Source organism: Cryptococcus neoformans, chromosome 1 (genome assembly GCF_000149385.1).
Source record: "Cryptococcus neoformans var. neoformans B-3501A chromosome 1, whole genome shotgun sequence".
NCBI classification, from domain to species: Eukaryota; Fungi; Basidiomycota; class Tremellomycetes; order Tremellales; family Cryptococcaceae; genus Cryptococcus; species Cryptococcus deneoformans.
In genome coordinates, this window is record NC_009177.1 from 111098 (window position 1) to 132500 (window position 21403).

The 21403-nt window shown below is 48.9% G+C and overlaps 10 protein-coding genes across 10 annotated transcripts; 5 read left to right on the forward strand and 5 right to left on the reverse strand.

Annotated features, from left to right (window-relative positions):
- Positions 1-460: 460 nt before the first annotated feature.
- Positions 461-2488, reverse strand: CNBA0370 (hypothetical protein; the record flags this gene model as incomplete). Its single annotated transcript, XM_772941.1, has 7 exons — positions 461-606; positions 667-781; positions 840-1350; positions 1401-1713; positions 1772-2049; positions 2112-2158; positions 2255-2488. The coding sequence occupies 7 exons, from the start codon at positions 2486-2488 to the stop codon at positions 461-463; spliced, it is 1644 nt and encodes a 547-aa protein (XP_778034.1).
- Positions 2489-3540: 1052 nt separating this feature from the next.
- On the forward strand, positions 3541-4858 carry CNBA0380 (hypothetical protein; the record flags this gene model as incomplete). The annotated part of the gene is made up of 6 exons (XM_772942.1): positions 3541-3728; positions 3804-3863; positions 3924-4063; positions 4125-4400; positions 4461-4621; positions 4706-4858. The coding sequence occupies 6 exons, from the start codon at positions 3541-3543 to the stop codon at positions 4856-4858; spliced, it is 978 nt and encodes a 325-aa protein (XP_778035.1).
- A 116-nt stretch (positions 4859-4974) lies between these two features.
- CNBA0390 (hypothetical protein) lies at positions 4975-6146 on the reverse strand (the record flags this gene model as incomplete). The annotated part of the gene is made up of 6 exons (XM_772943.1): positions 4975-5334; positions 5388-5506; positions 5556-5632; positions 5689-5780; positions 5836-5948; positions 6002-6146. The coding sequence occupies 6 exons, from the start codon at positions 6144-6146 to the stop codon at positions 4975-4977; spliced, it is 906 nt and encodes a 301-aa protein (XP_778036.1).
- A 525-nt stretch (positions 6147-6671) lies between these two features.
- CNBA0400 (hypothetical protein) lies at positions 6672-11828 on the reverse strand (the record flags this gene model as incomplete). Its single annotated transcript, XM_772944.1, has 6 exons — positions 6672-7664; positions 7719-9212; positions 9273-9755; positions 9805-10395; positions 10474-11631; positions 11694-11828. 6 exons carry the CDS (start codon positions 11826-11828, stop codon positions 6672-6674), a joined length of 4854 nt encoding a protein of 1617 aa, XP_778037.1.
- A 689-nt stretch (positions 11829-12517) lies between these two features.
- On the forward strand, positions 12518-12961 carry CNBA0410 (hypothetical protein; the record flags this gene model as incomplete). Its single annotated transcript, XM_772945.1, has 3 exons — positions 12518-12556; positions 12618-12759; positions 12858-12961. The coding sequence occupies 3 exons, from the start codon at positions 12518-12520 to the stop codon at positions 12959-12961; spliced, it is 285 nt and encodes a 94-aa protein (XP_778038.1).
- Positions 12962-13470: 509 nt separating this feature from the next.
- Positions 13471-14245, forward strand: CNBA0420 (hypothetical protein; the record flags this gene model as incomplete). The annotated part of the gene is made up of 5 exons (XM_772946.1): positions 13471-13524; positions 13597-13837; positions 13895-13982; positions 14048-14104; positions 14155-14245. The coding sequence occupies 5 exons, from the start codon at positions 13471-13473 to the stop codon at positions 14243-14245; spliced, it is 531 nt and encodes a 176-aa protein (XP_778039.1).
- Positions 14246-14430: 185 nt separating this feature from the next.
- Positions 14431-15299, reverse strand: CNBA0430 (hypothetical protein; the record flags this gene model as incomplete). The annotated part of the gene is made up of 3 exons (XM_772947.1): positions 14431-14762; positions 14844-14913; positions 14985-15299. 3 exons carry the CDS (start codon positions 15297-15299, stop codon positions 14431-14433), a joined length of 717 nt encoding a protein of 238 aa, XP_778040.1.
- A 369-nt stretch (positions 15300-15668) lies between these two features.
- On the forward strand, positions 15669-16939 carry CNBA0440 (hypothetical protein; the record flags this gene model as incomplete). The annotated part of the gene is made up of 3 exons (XM_772948.1): positions 15669-16405; positions 16460-16625; positions 16682-16939. 3 exons carry the CDS (start codon positions 15669-15671, stop codon positions 16937-16939), a joined length of 1161 nt encoding a protein of 386 aa, XP_778041.1.
- Positions 16940-17359: 420 nt separating this feature from the next.
- On the forward strand, positions 17360-19496 carry CNBA0450 (hypothetical protein; the record flags this gene model as incomplete). Its single annotated transcript, XM_772949.1, has 3 exons — positions 17360-17388; positions 17447-17930; positions 17985-19496. The coding sequence occupies 3 exons, from the start codon at positions 17360-17362 to the stop codon at positions 19494-19496; spliced, it is 2025 nt and encodes a 674-aa protein (XP_778042.1).
- Positions 19497-19960: 464 nt separating this feature from the next.
- On the reverse strand, positions 19961-21311 carry CNBA0460 (hypothetical protein; the record flags this gene model as incomplete). Its single annotated transcript, XM_772950.1, has 5 exons — positions 19961-20419; positions 20476-20616; positions 20669-20753; positions 20807-21027; positions 21165-21311. 5 exons carry the CDS (start codon positions 21309-21311, stop codon positions 19961-19963), a joined length of 1053 nt encoding a protein of 350 aa, XP_778043.1.
- Positions 21312-21403: the final 92 nt, after the last annotated feature.

Consider the following 21403-nt stretch of genomic DNA (forward strand, 5'->3'; position numbering starts at 1 on the left):
TTATTCAAGTGTCAAAATAGCCTTTCCCTCGGGACTAGCGATAAGTGAATTGCCTTCGAACCGTCTTATCGTTTGCCTGATGAGCTGAAAGAACTCTCCTTGATTGAAAAGAAGCTGTTCCGTTAATATAAAAAGTATCTGTTTTTCATTGCGTCTCCAGCCTTTTGGCGTGGACGTCCGGCTGTTGATTTGCCGGTTGGATTTGCCGGATAACCAGCCCTTCCGCTTTCTCTGTCAAATCCGACTCAAACCGAATTACTTTTGCGGTTTGCGGTGTTTTCTTCGTTCATCACATATTATTGCATCTAACAGAAGACTCGTACAGTAGCCCCTTTATTATGATTCGTATACAATTGCCAGTACCCTGAGGACCCGCCAGCTCTATAGCAAAACAACTTTGTACACCGCCATGTTCTCCAGTACACGATCAAACATTCTGCCTACGAACAGTTTTGCCCACTCAAAGCTGTTCTAGACGACCCTCCGCCTTCACCAGAGTGGCCTTTTTCAGCGCCTCTTTTGGAGGCCACTTGGCATCAAAGACCGAATTGAGTTCCTCGAGTGTTCGACCACGAGTTTCGACACCCAAGATGAACCAAACGGCCGCTTCAAAGGCATGTCAGCTTTTCAAACGCATGGCAGGGAACGGCGGTAATTAGAACTTACCATATACTAAGTTAAGCGCCACAAAGACCAGGTAATACTTCCATCCAATTGCTTCAAGAGCGATAGCTGTAACATAAGTGTTGTACAGATTGGCACAATTGCTCATGATCACATGCTGTCGCAGTAAATTCATTAGCACTGATGGTCGAACAGCTTTTTCGTATTGGACTCACCACTCCCATTCCCTTTGCTCTGGTATGGTTAGCCAACACCTCTGCACAGTATGTGGCTGTCAGGGGAGTGTACACAAAGCTATAGGCACATCCAAACAAGAAGATAAACGCCACACCAGCATTGCTCATGGGCGCATCCACATTATCGGCTCCGCCCTCGAACTGGCTCGAAAAGCCTGTCACAGCAGCAAACAAGCAGGCAAGTACGATGGATCCCACCCAAAGCTTAGTACGGCGGCCAATCATGTCGTTGGTGGCCGAGCCAAAAACGGCGCCGGTACAAGAAACAATCGAGTTGGCGAACGTCAGGAGGAGACGACGGTCGGTGGATGTGATGCCGAGTTTGGTGTACATTGAGGGGAGGTAGTACGTAAGGACAGAGTTCTGAATCGTAGTGGTTAATAGCTGTTGGGACGTGTAGATTAGGCCCAGACTTACACCGGAGAGCTGTGCGAAGAAGGACATGCACGCCATCATAAGAAACCTCCATCGCTGGTTATGAGTATCGACACTACAAGCTGATCAGTGCCCGTATTATTCTACAAAGTTGCCCATACTCACAGATCATAATAGTTCCACCAAGATTGTGCTTTTTTTACTTGAATACCCTCTTCAAACTCTCTCAATTCCATCTGGACTACAGGATGATTGATATCACCGCCTCCATGATATTTCGCTAAGATCTCCGCCGCCTGGTCTGTTTTGCCTCTAGCAGTGAGCCAACGTGGTGACTCGGGGACGAAAGCGAGACCCGCAAGGATACATGTTGGAGGGATTAGCTGAAGGCCAAGGGGAAGACGGAAAGCTAGCTCGCCGCTAGATTTGTTGGAAGCGTAAGCCACACCAGTGGAGAGAATGGAACCAGCGTAGAAGACTGCATAGATTATCAGCTCGTCGTTCTTTAATCCCTAGAAGAAAGGCGGGTGCTTTACAAGTGTTATAGAAGCCAACGATTCGAGCCCTCCATTGAGGGGGAGCAAGCTCAAGGGCATAAGTAGGTGCTGAGCTAGTACCGATAGAGATACCAAATCCCAGCAAGAATCGACCACCGAGCAAATAAGAATCATTCTTTGCAGCAGTGAGGATGATGGCGGCCGCCATAATGATGATAGCGCCTGAACCCATACCTGCCCGTCTGCCAAAGTGGTCACAGATAGGTCCTGTGAAAAGGGAACCGATCATATTACCGATAGTATAGATCATGAATATGCTAGAGTAATAGGACTGATGAGCAAAAAACGATTTGAGCAAGGCTCAGGTGGAGACACTTACATTCCAGTGGAGCTGCCCAGTTCTTCGTGATGGAAGTACTCAGAGTACTGTGACATGGCATTGATAGAACTGAAGATAGACTGTACCATCACCCATTGGTATCAGCCCCTTCCTCTGCATGAGATTCCTCCACGTTAACTTACCCCATCAAAGCCAGAAGCAGTGGCATTCAATGCAGCCACAAGTAAGATCCCATAGAGCTGGAAACTAGTTTTCGACCACGGATTAAGAGGAGAAGCAGAGATGGTCTCATAGAACGTTGCCTCTCCCTGTTTCTGAGTGGTTTCGAGCTCGACATGAACCTCCTTCTTGTCGAATGATGAGTGAGAGCCTACCGGCTCGAGGCTATGAACGGCAGGAGCGGTCTTGTCCTCCATTGCGAATGAGCTCAACTGCTTGTTGGAATGATAGATAGCTGGTGTTAGAGAATGGTGGATAATCTTCTATTACCTGGTGGGGGGAAGCTCGTCGCGTAAAAGTCTCTCTATTTGTACATCTTTTCTCATCTGGTCATAAGCTATTCGTCCCTTGGTCAGTTTGTGAGTCTTCCCCCACTCTCCCCCACTCCATAATCTATCCCACGATAAGGCACATGATATCCTGAGATTATTTGGCTTTTCGGGCTTCAGAGTTTTCGGCGCTGGTGGGAATAGGCTTCTTCCAGAAGAGAGAAGTCAGGTGCAGGTGACTTTCCGCCATCTTACGCGGTAGACGGCAGTTCATTACTCAATCGGTCATGGCTGGCAGAAGAAGTACTGGGCGCTTTATTTGCTTACTCCTCCACAAAAAAAAACAACTTTATTAACAGACTTTCTTAAACCCACTTACGGTTTCTAACGGTCTAACGGTCTGTATGCAAGGTGGGGGAGCAGTATAAAGAGAGTGGGGGAGAAGTAATTATGTAAACTTTGTGTAGTTCATGATAACAAGTCTCCTGATGATTGAAAATGACGGTTGACGGAAGAAAGATACCAGCTGCGGTATGGGGTAAGCAGTATAGCTATAAGCTTATCTCCCAAATGACGGCTTCTGGGGCTCCACCTACCTTTCTCTCTTATCTCATAATTGCTTGTTTCTTAGAGCGCTGTGATGAGTCGTGAGCATTTCTAGCCTGCTCCCCACCCTGGGCATTTACACGGATAACCAGTTGATGCCGTTCAGAGTATAGCCGACCGATGTCGGCCTCGTCCCGGAGGAATACATCGTCAAGCACATGACAATCCAACGGCGAAATGGTTTTTAGATCTCCCCCACTTTCATCTGATTGACCAAGTGGGTCAGAGTGGGGGATATTGTTATTATCCGGTCCATATAATAATATCAGGTCGAACTCTCAGCGACTTTGTTATTCAATACACCACCAATTTTCACCTTTCTCCTCTTGAAACGCATAGCCAACTTTCCATCTTTACGATCAGCGATAACAACAATGACTAGGCCGGCTTTTCTCAACGACCTCGAGCGTGACGGTTATGTCGTAGTTCCGGGCATTGTTCCAGAGTCAAGTTGCGATGAGTTTATCAGCGAAGCTTGGGAATGGCTGGAGAGCTTCCCCTATGGATTCAAGAGAGATGACAGGTCTACTTGGACCACCGAACACTTACCTTATAGCACAACGTAAGTTGCTCCCGCAGATGGGCACGTTATTGTCCAGAGGTGCGTCGTGCTGATGATTCTTCTTTCTGTCCCAAGTGGAGGCTTGTACAACAGATATTCTGTCAACCACGAAGCTTTCGTGTGGAAGATTCGAACGTAAGTGAAGCTCCATAAGTGCAAAGGTAAAGCCCTGTGATCCTCACGGTAGTAATGTAGGGACCCTGGTATTAGGAAGATCTTCGAGCAGATCTGGGATACAGATGATTTGATCGTATCTTTTGACGGCATGAACGCCTCCCTACCTATTAATGACCAAACGGGCCGCACGGACATAAAGCCCACTGCACCGTGGCCTCGTCAGTCAACTTCCCCTCTTTCATGACCTCATCCACTTGATTGACTTCGATATCACGTTAGATATTGACCAGAACCCACGAAACGTCAACCGTTTCGAGCTATACCAAGGTATCGCAAACCTCGCTGCTAATGGGCCTTCTGATGGAGGACTGTGCGTACTTAAAGGGTCACACAAGATTCATCAAGAGTACTTTGACTCGATGGGGGGCTTCAAGCCTGACCAAGATGTGGGGGTATTGGAGAATGGTTATAACTACAAGCTAGAGGACACCGAGTGGTATAAGAACAAGGGGTGTGAAGAGGTGAAGATTTGTGCTGGTAAGGGCGATCTCATTTGTGAGTATTGACTTTTGGGCGGTTCACTTGATTCTTCGCTTACTTCTCGCTTCTTGTAAGTATGGGATTCGCGGACCATTCACTGGAATGCTTCCCCCATAGGAGATCAAACCCGCTTTGTAACCTATGTATGCTATTGCCCTCGTAACTCGATGTCTCCAGCCGAGCTTGCCAAGAAGGTGGAAGTATTTAAAGGGCGTAAGGGCACTACCCATTTCCCTGTGAGCTTCTTTCTCATCATTTTCGGTTTTGCCGCTTCTGTTAGATTAGAATAGATGAACTGACGTCTGCCATGTCTCCCGCAGTACTTGAATCGTATTCCAGTCGAGCGTCCAGGTTACTACAACGCTCTTCCCCGTCGACCTGATGGTACGCTTGATCCTGCCAACAGGACAAGGCCCAGGAAGGAACCAGAAGAAACTCCTGCCGTCCTCAATGCTGTTGGCATTCGAGCCTGATCACAGCAAGTATGTTATTATTCACAAAATACTGTAATGCGTCTAGTTGTAGTATGGATATAGGTACAACAGAAGTTGTGGAGCTATGTATTGTCTAGTTAAATCATGACGTTACTCTATGCAGTCTTGATCCTGTTTCCTCCCGCCCCTCCATTCTTATCAAACGCTTCCACCCATTTGACTACTTCTTTCCATCCACTCACTCGCACGACACCTTCGGGTAACCATCCTTTTTGAATCTTCTCGTTTCTTAGTTTCTCACTCTCGCCCAATAATCCCTTTTCCTTCTTGGCGACATAGGTCATTTTCTCGATGGGAAGGGTCGATTCAGGGGAGCGGACGACAGCGTTCCAGGGGTAAGCGCCGAAAAGGAGGACTTTGGTAGCGTGAGGGTGGGTGTAGCATGAGGTAGCAATGTCGTAGGCGTTCTCCGCAGAATCGTCAATGAGAAACAACGATGAAGTATTGTGGATGATCTGAATTGATGCCAAATCAGTACCGCTATGACAATGAGGGGGGTTATACTCACTTCAGCTTTACTGCGCTTCTTGTGAGAAACGATAGCCTTTCGAGCTGCGTGGCCTTCATGTTCCTCCTTGGTGGGTTCAAGATCTTGAAAGGCACCAGTAAAGTGGATCTCGTCAAAAACTTGGGACGATCAGCACAACTTGCTGTTGACAGATGAGTATATACTCACTATCAGGGAGATACTCCATGATCCATTCTTCAGTCCCTTCTCTCTGACTCTCGGATCTAGCTGTGATGATAATAAGACTAAAACAAAGGTCAGTATTGTTCCAGTGATTGTCACTTTTCCATGCTCAACATACCAGTAGCCCATATCCTTAAGCTTTTGAAGGGCTTCTTTAGCACCTGGTACAGGCGGAGCGCGCATGTAAAGTCCGTTCTGATAGAGTTTTGACTGCATACGGAATATCAGTTCGAATGATTTTGTTGATATCTCAGAAGCTACTGACCACCATGCTCACTGTCTCCTCAGGGTTCCCCCAACCACGATTCATCCAATAGAGGTAATTCTCAAAGTCGTCAAGGGTCAAAGGTGGGTCAAGCCCGAAGAGTTCATTGTGCACTGGGGATTCGGCGTGAGGACTTTCAGTATCAACCGATCGAAATTGAACTCACTGCGAACGATTGTAGCGTTTGTCTGGCAGAGGACATCATCCATATCGACTGCGATCCTACCCTTGCCAATGCTGCTCTTCCCAACAGGAGTGGCCATCCCATCTGCAGTGATGACCTGTGTTTCTTGGTCGGCTGTGGTGGACATTTTGCTATTGTCGATGTATGTTGAATTGCTTTCAAAAAGGTCTTTGATTTATTCACTTTATACAGTCAGTCTTCCAGAGGATTAAGTGTTGTTTGCTCCTTAGACGGCTGGTCTTCGCTACTGATTTGGGCGATGATGATTCGCTTCTACAAAGGTTGATGCTGGGATAACAACTGTCGGTGATTTGTGTACAAACAGAAAAGTAACCCAGAAAGACTCCGAGGCATTTCGGCTCCTGCATATCGCTGATTGGAGCAGTCAATGTCCGAATTCCATGATGCGAACTGCCGTTAGCCGGAAAACAGGGACAAGGTTATTTTGTTCTTCTTTGCTCATCGCAGATTTCAGATTGCACGTTTATTACTGCTCCATCTTTCTTCTATAGCCTCGACTCTCATTCTATGCTCTAAAGTACCCATATACCCTATACATAGCTAGATACACTGCTAGCAATACTATACTTGTTATATAGAACTAGACTTCATCGCTGCACTTTTTCCCTTCATTTCTCTTGCTACCTCAATTTTATCTCTCCTGATCACCGTTCCTATCATCTGCCACTCCATCGCCAGTCCCTCCTTGCGCCCCTCCTTCATGCTCCATATTTCTTAGCGGTGGTAACGTCGCAGACTGAAACCCTTCCGTCTTCTCATATTTTCTCTCGTCCCACTCTCTTTGACTGCCATCATGTGCTTGCGGCTGCTGCTGATGAAACTGCTCTCGATCGTGACCATGTGGTGTCAATGGACCAATATGGCCATGTGCAAGAGGTGACCGATCATATGTCGCAGGCTGGGAACGAATAGGAGGGAGGGTCTCAAACCTAGTCGTACTGCTGGTGCAGATATGACCCGGTGGGGGGTGAGACTCCCATGATCCACGATGAGCCAATGTCGGCGCAGGCACAGCAGGCGCATGTCCATAGATAGGAGAAGCTTCAGGACGAGTACCGTTCCAAGCATTTGGCGAGTGAGACATGTGAGGCAACGAAGGGGATTGAGAAGCGTGAGCCGAATGGCGTTCATCATGTCGCTGCTCGTAAGACGGGTAACCCGCGGGGATGTCAGACGCTGCAGGCAGCGAACGCGGGGAAGGTCCCGTCACGACATCCAGTTCGCGTTCGTCGATAGTCACATCTGAGGCGGTATCTATAGAATCCGGCACAACCCCAATTTCACCCTGTTCACCTGCTTCCGTCGGAGGCTCATCATTCAAAAGAGCAGATATGCGCATACCGCCCGCCCTAAAGATGGGCCTCACAGGACTGTTACTCCCTTGAGCAGACTTTGGTGCGGATTGAGCGATATGAGAGGCATGCGAAGCCGGAGTAGGCGTGCTGACAGGGTTAGAAGAAGGAAACATACCCAAGCGCGGCTCGTAGCGATCTTGACTAGACATAAATGAAGGGAAGGCGTCGTATATTGTACGTCCACCGCTTTGGCGAGGCTTGTTGTACATTTCTGGACGAGCTTGTACAGGCGCATCAATTTGTTGGTGAGCTTGCGACTCAAGTGGTGTCTATTGACATTAGCGCTTTCCCGCACGAATACGAACGCATGATCATCTACTCACAGATGTCTGCACCTTCGTTTCTTCAACAACTCCCGTCGTCCCAGTAACACCTTCCAAAGCTTCCAATTCCGTCCTATGACCTTCCAAAAAATTCCCCACCTGCCTTTCGGACTTGCCCTTCAATTGCGCTGCAATCAACTTGGCATCCATCCCATGCAACACGACAAGTTCCTTAACTTTTCGCCTCTCCTCCACAGACCAGTAAGAATTGGTGGCAGATCTTCGTGCGGGTTTCTCCTTCTCCGGTGCTCCAGCAACGGTGATGGCAGGAGGAGCGTTGGGATCGACAATGGGACCCGGTTCACCAGCGATCTTGCGTCGTTTACCAGCACGCCGGACGGGTGGGAGCAATTCAGCTTGAGCGGCAGAGGTTGCAACATCTGCGAGAGAGGCGAGAGCAGCGGCAGCGAGTTCCGTTGTGTTGGTCAAAGAAGGGTGCTCAGGAACTTCAGTCGCGGGTGTTAAGGCAGTTGTGTCAGGTTGAGCCGGAGGGTTCTGAGTTGGTGTAGAAAGTTCGGGAATTGAGCTGACTCGGGGTCGTTTGGCAGTCTTGACAGTCATACGCATCTTGGCTTTAGTGCTAGAAACTGAAGGAACTTCGCTACCGGCCCTTGACGTTGATGCCGAATCCATGTGACCTTCTTCTTCCTCCTCATTCTGCGGAGTTGGCGTTTGAGGCACTGCAACCGATTGCGATACTCTTTTTTTCCTACCGGGTCCTCCGCCTTCCCCTCTTCCTCGCTTACCGCCAGCTGGAAGCACCACCGACTGTTCTCTACCTTTAGCAGGCGTGGCAACAGCCGCATCATCTTTGGACACTGTTGGCTTTGCCCTCGTCAAATCTTGCATCAACGCCGAGCTCTTCGCACCCTTTTTCAATGCCAATTTCCTCTTTCCACCACCTCGCTTATGCGCCAACATGCCCTTGTAATCCATCTCTTTCTTGGTTCTGTAGTAATAAAGCACACATTCACCAGCTGTCTTGTTAGGAATTCCATCGGCAATTCTTCCAAACTGCTTTGGGTACGCCAAGTAACGTTTGACGAAGATAGCTCGTTCTTCCGATGTCCATATAGGTTCGGCGACACCAATATTGTCATAGAAAGAAAGGGGATCTGTTACGAGGTCATTATCGTTGTCGTATTGCAAATTCCTCTCCTGGCCAACAATCATATCGGGGATAACAGCGGCAGTTTTTGAAGCTCTGAGATTCGGATCCTTGAGAGCATTGTCGGCAAGCCCAGCCAAGATTTCTTCGAACTCGGCATCGGTAGCAACGATATCACCGCCCAAGCCACGACGACGGTTTGAACGAGAGTTGAAAATTTCCTCAACAGCAGGGGTGGTTGGGGCAACAGCACCAGGCGTGACGACGGGGTGTATTGCACCGGGCATAGCGTAAAGTTCAGGAGGAGGAGGTCCGCGTTCCTTCATGAGCTCGTCGAGGAATGAACAATGGTCCTTCCATTTTTTGTTGATGGAAAGATAGCTGTCCTTGAGCCGTGTGATAGTATTTTTCGTCTTGACCTTTTCATGCGCGACAACAAATCTGACAAATTTGGCTCGGATAGCTTCTTCACGCTTCAAAGGACGGGTAAACTCCTTCAACATCCGCTCTCGCCCTTCATCATCCATGACCGTAACCCTTGAAGACTCCTCCGGGGCCGCAGCCATGTTCCATGCAAGAATGGGGAACTCTTGCAAGTGGACATGCCTTGCCTGCGCCGCCTTGACACTTGCGATAAGGTTCAACTCCCGGGCCTTTTCAGCTCCCAATTCATCTTGCTCCTCGCCGTCCTCAAGCACAAGTGTGTCAATTTCAGAGACGGCAGTTCTAAGTTCGACATCATTCTCAACGTCGGTAGATTGGCCAGAAAGCATGGAGTCTTTACGAGGAAAGGATTCTTTGCGATTTAAAGGAATGTTTGGAGGGAGTTTGACAGATCGTCGTTCGGCAATAGTAGAGTGAGGAGAGAGCTGGGGAACCGTGTCGGTTTGCTTGCCTGAAAATGGTTCGGTGGGTTCCGGAACAGCACCCTTTCAAAGATATTAGACAAAAGCTAGATCTGCCAGGACATAAACTTACGTTGTTCGCCATATTGGCATCGACAGACTCTATAACTTTCTCTGCTTTTGGAAGTGAAGGAGATGTTAGTTGAGATGGAGCGACGGCATCAAGAATCGGTGAAGTTTGCCTTTCGACAGAAACTTCAGACCCATTTTCAAGAGGGGGCGGGCCGAGAGGCGAAGCAGGATCCATAGAGACATCTTTTGTGTCATGACTAGTCATGATAATATCCGTTGTGATAGTCTCTTGAAGCATGCCGTTTGCCTGCGCATCGACTGTTTCGATCACAGGACTTTTCATTGTAACATCGTTCAATGTATCGGCCGTAGGTTGGACAGGTAATGCGGAATACCCAGTCTCCGTTGTCGTATCACGCACTGGATTAATGGCAGGGTGTTCAACAGGACTAGCTTCTTTTTCTTCCTTCACCGGGGTGCTATCAGGCATCCCATCGTCGGCGTCAGGTAGTGATGGGGGTGGAGGAACAGAAGGCGTAGCTGGATGATCTGTCCGTTCAGGATCCCTTTTTAGCTCCTCAATTCGCTTATCAGACGTGATAGCCGCTTCCGATAACCTCAATTCACCGTCCTCAACCGGCACATGCGTAGGCTGCTTTGACCGTTGCACAGGAGAAATAGGACGAATAGGATCGCGTGGAGGGTTAGATGGACTTCGCCGTGGCCTTACTTGACGACTTTCTTCAGTTCTTTTGTTCGACCAAGAGCTCAAAGCAGGACTAGGTCGTCTCCTGTCTAAATCCCTATCAACTCTGCCTCTATCCCTTTCTCGTAACCACTCCCTTTCCCTCTCCCTTTCGCGCTCCCAATGCTCTCTATCTCGATCTCTAGGTGGAGTCCACGCGCGTCGACGTTCTTCAGGGTAATTCCATGAGGGATTACGAGCCGTTTGTACAGGAGATACCACTTCGCCTTCCTCTAAATCTTGCGATTCCGGAGCAGGTTTCGGTTCGATCTCCGTGTTGACTGGCGGTAAACTTGGTACTATTGAGCCTGGAGGTAAGCTCTGAGGCCTTTCCACATCTCTTGTGCGTCTGGAGTCGATGGGACTATTCGAGCCCCTCGCAGAATTAGGGGCATTTGGTATGTAGGTAGTAGTAGGGGAAAACTTGGAGATGGTTGGAGAGGGTTGCGCGGAGAGGGATTGTGCAGCGGCAAGATTAAGACTTGGTAAACCGTTGGGTCCGGAGGTACGTCGAGGCCCAGATTCTCTGTCCCTATCATTCCACATCGGAGCGCCTTGAGACTTGGGCCCTGGAGGTATCCGGGAAGGATATGGAGAGGCCAGTGGTTGAGCTGTCACTGACCTCGGACCTCGAGGAGCCGAAGGAGGGGATCTCGGCCTTTCGGAAGGATATGAATGGGGCATGGATGATGTTATCGGCCGAGGAGGTCCACGAGGTGATGGTTCGTAGCGGTCCCGGTCATCTCGTCGGTCTCCAATCCAGCGCCGATCTTCTCGACCCCAGCCCTCCCTATCTGGCCCGCGGGACGGTACAGAAGAAAACCCGCCAGGTCTTCGAGGTGGCTGATTATCCAAATCTCCCGCAATACTGGTTCCCGACCGCCATCCGGGATCCAAAGCAAGACGATCACGAACGTCGTAAGATCTATCCCTGTCTCTTTCCCAATCACGTTCACGGTCTCGAGCACGTTCACGATCTCTATCTCGTTCCCAGTCACGATCGTACGATCTTCGAGGTGGCGAAGGGCTAAAACTACGTGGCCGAGAACCAATGCTTGGGCCGGATTGGTAAGGACGGACGGGTTGACGAGGCGGTAGTCTACTGGACCACGGTGGTATCGGATAAGGTCGTGTTGTTGCACTCTGCAGAGCGTGCGGTATGTCAGGAACCAACGGGATTACTAACGAGGAAAAGTAACACGCACATATCCTTCTCTGTCTCTATCCCGTTCAAAATCATCCCGTCTCGATGGGCCCGACCTGGGGGACCGGCCAGTCGTGCCTACGAGCGGCTTTGCTGGATACGGTGCTGGTCTAGAAGGACCAGCGTCGGGGTACATGGCTTCTGCCCTTGTTTAGTGATGTGGCGACAAAGGCAGACGTCGCACTTTTGGGGAAATTCGAGTGTGTATAGGGGCTGTTCTCGGTTTTCTTCTTACTTCATACCGTACAGAAGTATAGCGCGATGCAGATATCCGTGGTGGATGGAAGGGTTCCGCCGCCGATAGATGGATGTCGAATCGAGAAAAGGTGAAAAGTATTACTGAACACCATGCGTGAACCGACAGGTTAAGATCCCAAATAAATCTAATGAATGAGAATGTCGAATTAGAAACGCGGTGGCGATTTTGTAATGCGCGTTGTTTTCCACTACAACTTCCTTGACTTGCGGCTTGCTGGGTGGAAGTGCCACAGCTAAACGCGTCTACGGATAATAGCGGAGATTTGACTCACATTGCTTTTGTTACGTAATTTAATGGGGGCTCGATCTTTTGTTTGGCTCCTGGCCTCCCGCTTCATTTGTGGTCTACGACGTCATCGTTGTTCACTCCCCCATCATCATGTTGTCCTCCAGCGACGATGGAGTATAACGCCCGGAAAAGTATATAAGTAGGTAGCTAGCGCATGCAGAAAAATAAATCAATTGTCCTTGCCACTTGCTCTTTGAACAGGCCATCCTAATAATAGCGACAGCTTCAAACTTACTGAATTAATTATTCTACTACTGTAATCACTCAAAAGACACAAGATGACGAACCTTTTTGAAGGCCTTTACCACACTGTCCAGGTAAGACGACCATCTTCACATTATTATCTTTGTGATGATGACTCACCTGATAGCTTTCCAGGGCATTTTCCAAAGCATCTTCGCTGTTTTCCAGTCATTCTTCAACGTGGTGTATGCTTTTGTGCACGGCGTAGTGTCCCTGGTGTGGAATGTCTTGGAAAGCATAGCCGAGTTTGTGGGAGCTTCGGTACACTTTGTGATCTGTGAGTATAAGCTCTTCCTCAGCCTCTATTTGCGGAAGCTCCTCCCACCTACTCAATTTCTTATTGAAAATGGGTCGCTGACCGTCCTCGTCTTCTAGCCAACATACTGATTATAGGACTAATCGCGCTTGGCGTGGTTCTTTACAACGATCGTAACAAGAGAGGCACATTGGGTAACGATTTGAAGAAGAAAGCACAATAGCCGGAGATGCAACGACGGTGTTATGGGCGAGAAGGATATTTAGGTGCAGGGGGAAGCGTGTAGATTAGTCGAGGATGTTGAGCAACCGATAGCGACGGGTAGAAACTTGTAGTTTTAGTAGGTATTTGAGGTATGTATATACAAAAAAACTATTGGCTTTTGGATTAAGGTCGCTAACGCCCTTCCTTGGGAAGGGAATGGAAGGGATAAACGATAAATATGCAGTGCCGTTCCTCTCGTCGTCATCATTCACCGATCCACTGCATCCATCCGGACCGTTCTATCTCAGGCACAATCAGCGCCGATTACCGATGTATGCCACTGTTGTTGAGAACAAACATTGTCGCGAGGTCGGTCGATTGTAAACATCAAGCCATTCAGTCTTATTTCTCAAGCAGAAACGTACAATTGCCACAGAGGCCGCGCACACTCCCCACCACTACAAGGGTCTTGCCTTTATACGGGTCTTGTCACACTCGCCCCGAACCTGATAGACAGGCGATGTCCACATGCCTCCGGTGGTCTCCTCTGTCGTTTGGTTTGCCCAAAATGCTCAGTACATTGTATGTCTCGGCTTTTTCCTGCATATTAACCATATAGTTGTACATCTCACTGACTCTGCCTTCCAACAATAGATAGCATTCGTCCTAGGAGCAACCACATTAGTCTTCTCATGCCTGGCGTACTTGATACTGCGTTGGGTAATATTGCCTAACCCTTTCTTGGGCTTATTCTCTCCAAAATCACACCCTAAAAGAAAACCCACAAAGGCAAAGGGCAAAACAACAAACTTAAAAAAGACGACATCCCGAAGTAAGGTTACCCGTAACAGTTCCCCTGGGCTGGTGGACAGCGCATTTACCATGATGGGGACCGGTAGGGTTGATTTCATTACTACCACATTTGGTAATGCTAGCTGACAAAATCATCCAGGCCTGCTTATTTGTTCAATCGCTTCAGCTGTTATATGTGCATATTCCTTGACTTCTCAGGGATGCGAGGCTCTGAGACATTTTGGACTGTAAGCCTTCAATAAATGTTTCTTACATCTCCTTGACAACAGTCATATCTGATCAACGTTTGCAGGATTGAGTGGTTGCCTTGGAAGACTGGTTTAAGATGCTACCGTTCACGGTGGGACTGGTGAGGCACAATTTACGTTCGCTCAACCGTTCAGCTTATCGCATATCTAGGGTGGGGGAGTTCTTGGGAGAGCTGCTCCTAACGCTGCTGCACAAGTCTGAATATGGGACTGCAGCAATCAAAACGATTGAAAACATGTAGCCCCTGTACAAACCGCTTTTTGCTCAATCATAAAATACATTCTTTTTTCTCTTTCAAATATCCCCAAAAAAAACAATATATCCCTATTTCGCTTGCAGACAACTCCTAGTCAAGCACAACAATTAAGATGATACAGCTGCAGCCGAGCAATAACTTAACAGATGTTGGTCTTCCATTTGCTCCTTTTACTCCTTCTCCTTCTCAACATACTCCCATTGTCCCAGCTTCCCGTTCCAACAAGGATCGGCTCCTTCCGCCGGAGGCCTCTCCAAATCCTCCTTTTTCAAATAGCCCTTCCTCACTTTCCGCTTTGCTTCAGTCGATACACCCAATGCTTCATCTCTCTCCTTTAGCAGCTGACGATCGACCTGGGAGTCGTCTGTGTAAGCCATCATGAGCTGGGGAGGACCGAGGGGTAGGTCAGGGTGAAGGTCGAATTGCCAGGTATGCGTGGTTTTGCCGTACATGCGATGAAGCTCGAGCATGGCGGGGCGTTCAGCAATGTCGCTGACAGCGTCTGTTGGTACAATGTTAGTAAATGATTACTTCAAACGTTGTTAAAATAGAGCGACAAAAGTAAGGATAGAGCGGGACATACTAGGAACGAGTGATTTGGTCCCCAGCATGAGCATGCCAGAGTCGACTTCATATCTATGGGAATGCCAGTACTGTGGAAAGCGAAAAAACTCATCAGCACTCAAAGCGCTTCCTTCATTAGTTCACACATCAAAGACTATACCTTCTTCTCATCCGTTGGTAGTGCGATAAACGCATCTTCAGGAATCAGGTACTCGATTCCGATAAGCCTCGCGTCGGGCTGGTCGCTGTCATAGATTACACACTGGTGTAAATCATGTCTGAGATGTGTGCAAAAGTGATGTGCCTTCACTCCTCGCTTGGTATCATGGGCGTAGATGTGTAAGCCACAAAGATGCTGGTGGATTCGGTTGATAGGCTGAAAGCTCATCTGAGCTGCACCCATAGCATTGTACATAGAGGAATTGTAGAAATTCTGTTCAGCTTGAACGATGGGGTCGTCGGCGGAGCGCGGCATTGTGGCGTTTAGATTGATGCGTGAGCGGGATATTCAGTGATATGAATCGAGTTGAGACAAGAGGCGAAAGTACTGCATACACCTACATACTTGTTGCTGACTATACCTGATATATGTGTGATGATGCTATATGATGGCATAGTCGGAGCTTGATACGAAGAGTCAGGATGGTACCGACGGCCGAAGTCAAAGTGGAGGTGCGGAGAAAGAGGTGCCACACCGCCACTCGCCGCACACCCTGCTGTATCTCCTAATTCCGGCGCTAATTACGTATGTTTTACTCTTTACGTACTCTTTCCGTGAAATATATTACATAACTGTGTTTGTTTATCTTCCCATCCCACCCGCCCCCGCCCCGCGCTCACGACAATGGAGTCTGCTCAAACTTCCTCAGCGTCAGCCACGAACCCTGCTGCTGCCAACTCCATCGCGTCTCTTTTGTATCATGACGGCCCTGCCCACGAAGCAGACAACCATGGGTTGATTGACTATCTCCAATCGCACGGCGACTATGCCAATGACATCAACCACTACCATGCGCAGCCATCCCACGGCCACAGCCAACGTAGCCCGTCTCCTCCTAATCCGTCCATCCCTATCCCTTCCAGTCTTAATCGTTTGGCGAACACAGCTCTTGCCCATTACGTTCCGCCTGCCCTCCCTCCATTGCCTGGAGCCATCGACCAAGCTGCTGTAGCTGCGGCCGTTGACTATGGAGACCGGGGTGAGATGGGTGGGAAGAGGAGAAAGCTCCCTCACCAACGTGCCGGCTGGGCTGACATGGAGAATTCTCAAAGTAAAAAGAGACGCACTCGCAAGTCTGAAGATGCCCCTCATCTCGTTGGTTCCAATGCTGGTAGATCTGCCTCTCCTGCCGGGTCCCAAAGGGCTAGTGCCGGCGTCCAGGGTGAAGTCCAGATTCCTGCAGGCCAGGATCTGAGCTCTCTCACTGAGTTGAGCAGGATGGCTCTTGAAGGCGTTACCGGAGAGACTCTCCAGGCCCAGGAAGTTCAGGAACCTAAGCCTCAACAGGGCACACATGAGATTGACCCAACTTTGGCCTCCGTTCACGAGCCTAGGCCAGCTCCTCCTCCTGAGCCTCCAATGTAAGTCCAGAACTAGTCAACCTTATCACATCGATGAAGCTCACGAAGCTACAGCAGCAATGAAAAGCTTTCTCGAGCCGAGCAGAACAAGCGCGCTCAGCAAGCTTTCCGACGAAGGCGTGAAGAACACATGAAGAGGCTTGAGGCCGAGTCGGCTCATTTGCAGGTCGTCCTCAAGCAATGCCAGGAAAAAGACATCATTATCAAGGACCTTGTTCTCGTAAGTTGATTAGCTATAAGTCATCGAACGCATTGTCTTACAGCCTCAATGCACAGGGCCAGCAAACCGACAGGATTCGAATTGCCGCCCTCGAATCCCTCATTAAACACCTTGCCCCTCATGTCAACATCCCTCTTCTTACCCCGGAGGGCGAGCTTAACATTCCCGAAGACCCTATTGCCACTTCTGGTCACTCTGGGGACGATTCCGTAGTTGAAGTTGGCGAGATGAGAAGTGACCCTGAGCTTGAGAGGGCCTTTGATGTTCTTGAGAGGCAGAGTAGGGAGGTTGCAAAGGTGAACTTCAAATTGTAATTGACATTGATATAACATCATTGCGAGAGTTATGTATAGCCTAAAAAAGATATCGTAGTTTCAGTCGACAGTACGAAATGTAATACCATCCAATGCGGAAAGTACCCGTTTGTCACGATGTGCATGTATCCATCGATGAGGATATAGTTGTACGAAGATATATGGATGGTAGGAACAAGCCCGAAGTGAACAACAAACAAATAAAAGCAACCACCTCCACATCATCGCTTACCCGCTTACTTCACTCGCGTAGGGCTAAATACCTTCCGTCGTTCATGACGGTGACGAAAGTTGTGTGGTCCGAGACGTAACATTGTTTTATAACCGTTTACAATTCACTATCGCCATTCTTTTCGCCATTGAAGACCAACTTGTCTATCGCCTACAATTGCAATCTCCATCATCAAGGTCTGACAAAAGATGGAAACGGCTCCGCTCACTCTCAAGGTGTTCGTGGAGGTTCTGTTGATATGATTAAGTGCCCTTTGTGCTGACATGGGTTTTAAGCTTACATATATCCCCCTTGACTCTCATTCCAACATCAAACCCCGATGCATCAGCTTCCATCCCACCTATTCCTCTCCCGCCGCCTCCGCCTCCCGCAGGATTCAACTTTTCGCCCACGCCCAACTACCCACCACCCTTCGGCTCGATCCCGTTAGGTTCCAAACTCGACCTTAGAGTAGGCCTCGAGAATGTCCATCGGCAGCGGTATGGCGTGCATGGAGTAAGGATGATGGTGGAGGTCCAATCTGCGTCAGGTCGAGTGCGATTGGGTGAGGCCATACATGGTCAAATATCCGACACTTCCAGCGAACAACCGCTTCAAGAAGGGCAGGAAAGTCAGTTACCAGAACTCAAGTTTGGCGAAATGGTTGAACTGGGGGTGGAGAGTGAGATGAAGGACCTAGGTTTGGGTGTCGTGATTGTGAGCGTAGCTTGGGAGACACTGGATGGGCGAAAGACATTTCAAAGGTTCTTCAAGTTCAACGTAGGTTGGTTTGTCGGGATGAACTGGATGCATAAACTGACTATATATCGATAGATTATAACACCTCTGGGAATCAAGACTCGGGTTCAGATACCCTCCCATCCTAATTCAACACTTTCGCTTTCTCTGCGCGAACAGACTTACCTCGAAGTGTTCATGCAGAACACATCCCTCGAAAGTATGCTCATATCTGGGATATCGCTGGAACCAGTAGAAGGATTGAAGGTGAACAAAATAGGAGGCTCGGAGATGGACGGCGAGGAACTGATAGTAGGGGGCACGAGGCAGTATCTGTTTGTGGTTGATTCGTCTCCATCAAATGACGACGAAGGTGCGAAACAAGGCAAGTCTATATTCCCACCAACATATCCTGCGGGCGCAGTGCTCCCTCTTGGAAGACTATTGGTTGAATGGATTTCGGGTCCTTATCATACCCCTGGTAAACTCCTTACTTCTATGCTCAATCGTCGTGCCCCTGCTCCCCGGCTTCCTTCAATCACTCAACCTCATCCCACACCCACCCGAACACTGAGTGCAGCCCCGCCCACTCCCAGCAAAGGGCCAACAGCTCTTGACACTGGCTCTGGGACACTCGCCACACCTCGGCGAGGGCTTAGCCCCAATCCCGATTCAATACCTTCCCCGCGACACCGTCCGCTACCATCTCCTTCACCAAAGTGGGCATTCGATTTGACTTTAAATGGTTCGCGAAAAGTCCCTTTGCAGTCTGAGTGGTATCTCACACTCAATCTTGCGGTGCGATCGGCAGCCCCTATCCAGGATTCCTCAGAAGAACAAGCAGTGCCTACACTACCACGATTAGGTATACAGTACTTAACACCAGTCGAACCGCCTCTTGTAGATGGTGCGCAATCGGAAACAGACCACAGTAGACAGTCACAGCAAGGCAATCCTCAGATGATGCTCTCTCCACCCTCCCGCACTTCCACTCCCGCTTCACCGGCATTATCCTCCGCCGGCCGCCCATTGTCGCCATTCACAACCACTTCAACGGCATCAACATCAATCGCTGGTATCTCCGGAATAAGCAGATCTACCACTCCTTTGAGAGCAGAGTTGAAATCTGCAGTGGGCAGCATGATTGGGCCGAACCCTTTTACGAGCGCTTTTTTCAAAAAGATACAGACCGCCCCTGATGACGACCAGGAGGAGAAGGAATCTAGGGCGTCTTTTCCCCCTATAGCCAGTGTCGTACCCAACCCCGATTACAAACCTTCCGCATCTCTAGATAAAAGCGCAGGCCCTGTGCAAATTTACCACATCGGATCTTCGCTCATCTTCCCCGATTTCCCGCCTCTTACTCCCAAATTTGAGAATCTTGGGCTACAACCACTGTCTGCTGGTGGATCAGAAAAGAAAGAGAGGGAAAGCGAAAAAGTAGCAAAGAAGTATTGGGAGACGAGTGTGCAGTGGCAATGGAAATTTGTTGGATTTGAAGAGGGACTCGGAGTACTGGGAGGCGCGAGAGTTCTGATTTCTGAAGGTGAAGATGAAGGCGTAATTGGACGGGAGTGGGAGTGTTTGGGGGATGTCACGGTGTCGTGACTGCGTGTATTGACATATACTCATTCCAACTATGCCCGATGTGCATTTTTTATTACCAGCCTATGCAATCATCGAAACCGCTGGAGCTCTTTTATTTATCAGTGCAATTAAGGAGTATGTCCGGCATGAGAACTGGGCGTTGAAATCTGATCCAAGGTACGAGGAGTCCGCGCGGCTGCCTTCGTTTGCTCCTTTATCGCAATTCTGTAACCCTCGGTTCTCGAGTTCTCCCCCTTTTGTTTCGATACGCATGGCGTTCGGCCACCCTGTCGCAATTGTAAAAGTTGTTTTGCAAACGGTACAGCACATTTAAGCAACTACAGCTAGAGAAAATGCATGAAGTTGACCAATTACAACTCCATTCCAACTACTTACTTTTTCCTATGCTCTATTCTCGCGTGAACCTCCATCGCACACGTTACGGCAAATCATCTATAACAGCCAAAAGGTATACTTTTCACATCTTACCACTTCCTAGAGTCGTCCTTGTAATTGACATAGAACTTCTTCAAGTCCTCGACATCCTCCTTACTGCCCAAGAAGACTGGGCATCGACCGTGAATAGACGTGGGGACAATGTCGAGAATACGTTGAGAACCGGTAGTGGCAACACCACCAGCCTGTTCAGTGAGGAAAGACATGGGGAAGGCTTCGTAAAGCATTCTCAGTTTACCATCCTTGCTCTTCTTGTCATCAGGGTACCCAAAGATACCGCCGTACAATAACGTTCGGTGAACATCGGCAACCATGGAACCAATGTACCTCGCAGAGTAAGGCTTGCCGTTCTCGGGATACTTGATGCTGTTAAGGTAGTCGTTGGTAGGGGGGTAGAAGTGCAAAGAGTTTCCTTCGTTGAAGGAGTAGATCTTGCCTCGAGAGGGGATCTTGATAGCAGGGTGGGTGAGGATAAATTCTCCGAGGGACTATTGAGGAAATGTCAGCAACAACCCCCCAGGTCGAAAACTATAGATTTACTGACCTCATCGAGGGTGAAACCGTCGACGCCGTTGCCGGTGGACAAGACAAGGTTACATGAAGAACCGTACATGGTATAACCAGCAGCAACCATTTCCCTACCGGGACGAAGAACGTCCTCAACGGTACCCCTAGAGCCCTCTTGCTGCAGTAGGTTTTAGCATTTCATTGCTTGTTAAGAAAGGGAAATTACGCACCACCTTGTAGACGCCGAAAATGGTACCGACATTAACACCAGCGTCAATGTTGCTAGAGCCGTCAAGAGGGTCAAAGACGACACAGCTAAATAAAAAGTCAATAACGGCTCATAATCTAGCGAACAGGATTAGACTCACTAGGTTCCCTTGATTCCACTAACAATGATAGCTTCGTCAACCTCCTCACTAACCATGACGGAGCACTTTCCACTGGCGCTCAAAGCATTGACCATGATGTCATTTGAAAGCACATCCAGCTTCTTCTGATCCTCACCCTGGACGTTGGAAGCACCGGCAAGACCAACGAGGTTGATCAGACGAGCTTTTCGAACATTAGAAGCGATGTATTTGGAAGTAACCTGTAGTGGGGTTTAAACGGGACATTTAAACGAGACATTGACGTCAAGGAAAAAAATGAGACGAAGGAGTCGTCAGCTCATACTCACGAGAAAAAGAATTTGCATGAAAGAGTGACAAAGCAGAAGCATCAACGCACCTGGATAGCGATCAGAAGCATGGTAAGGTCACCAGTAGCGCTCTCACCCAAAGCATATTGTTGGGACAAGATATGCCTGGTAAGGGTGATCAAGTCAGTCGCAGGGGGCTCGAGATCGGCGCCGAGAGTAGCTTGGGGAGCGGCCATATTTGGTAGTGTTCGGGGGTTTTCCTGTGGGTGAGTGAAAGGCAAAGCAGTTGGAAGACGAAAAGAAGTTGTTGAAAAGTGTTTACAATTCG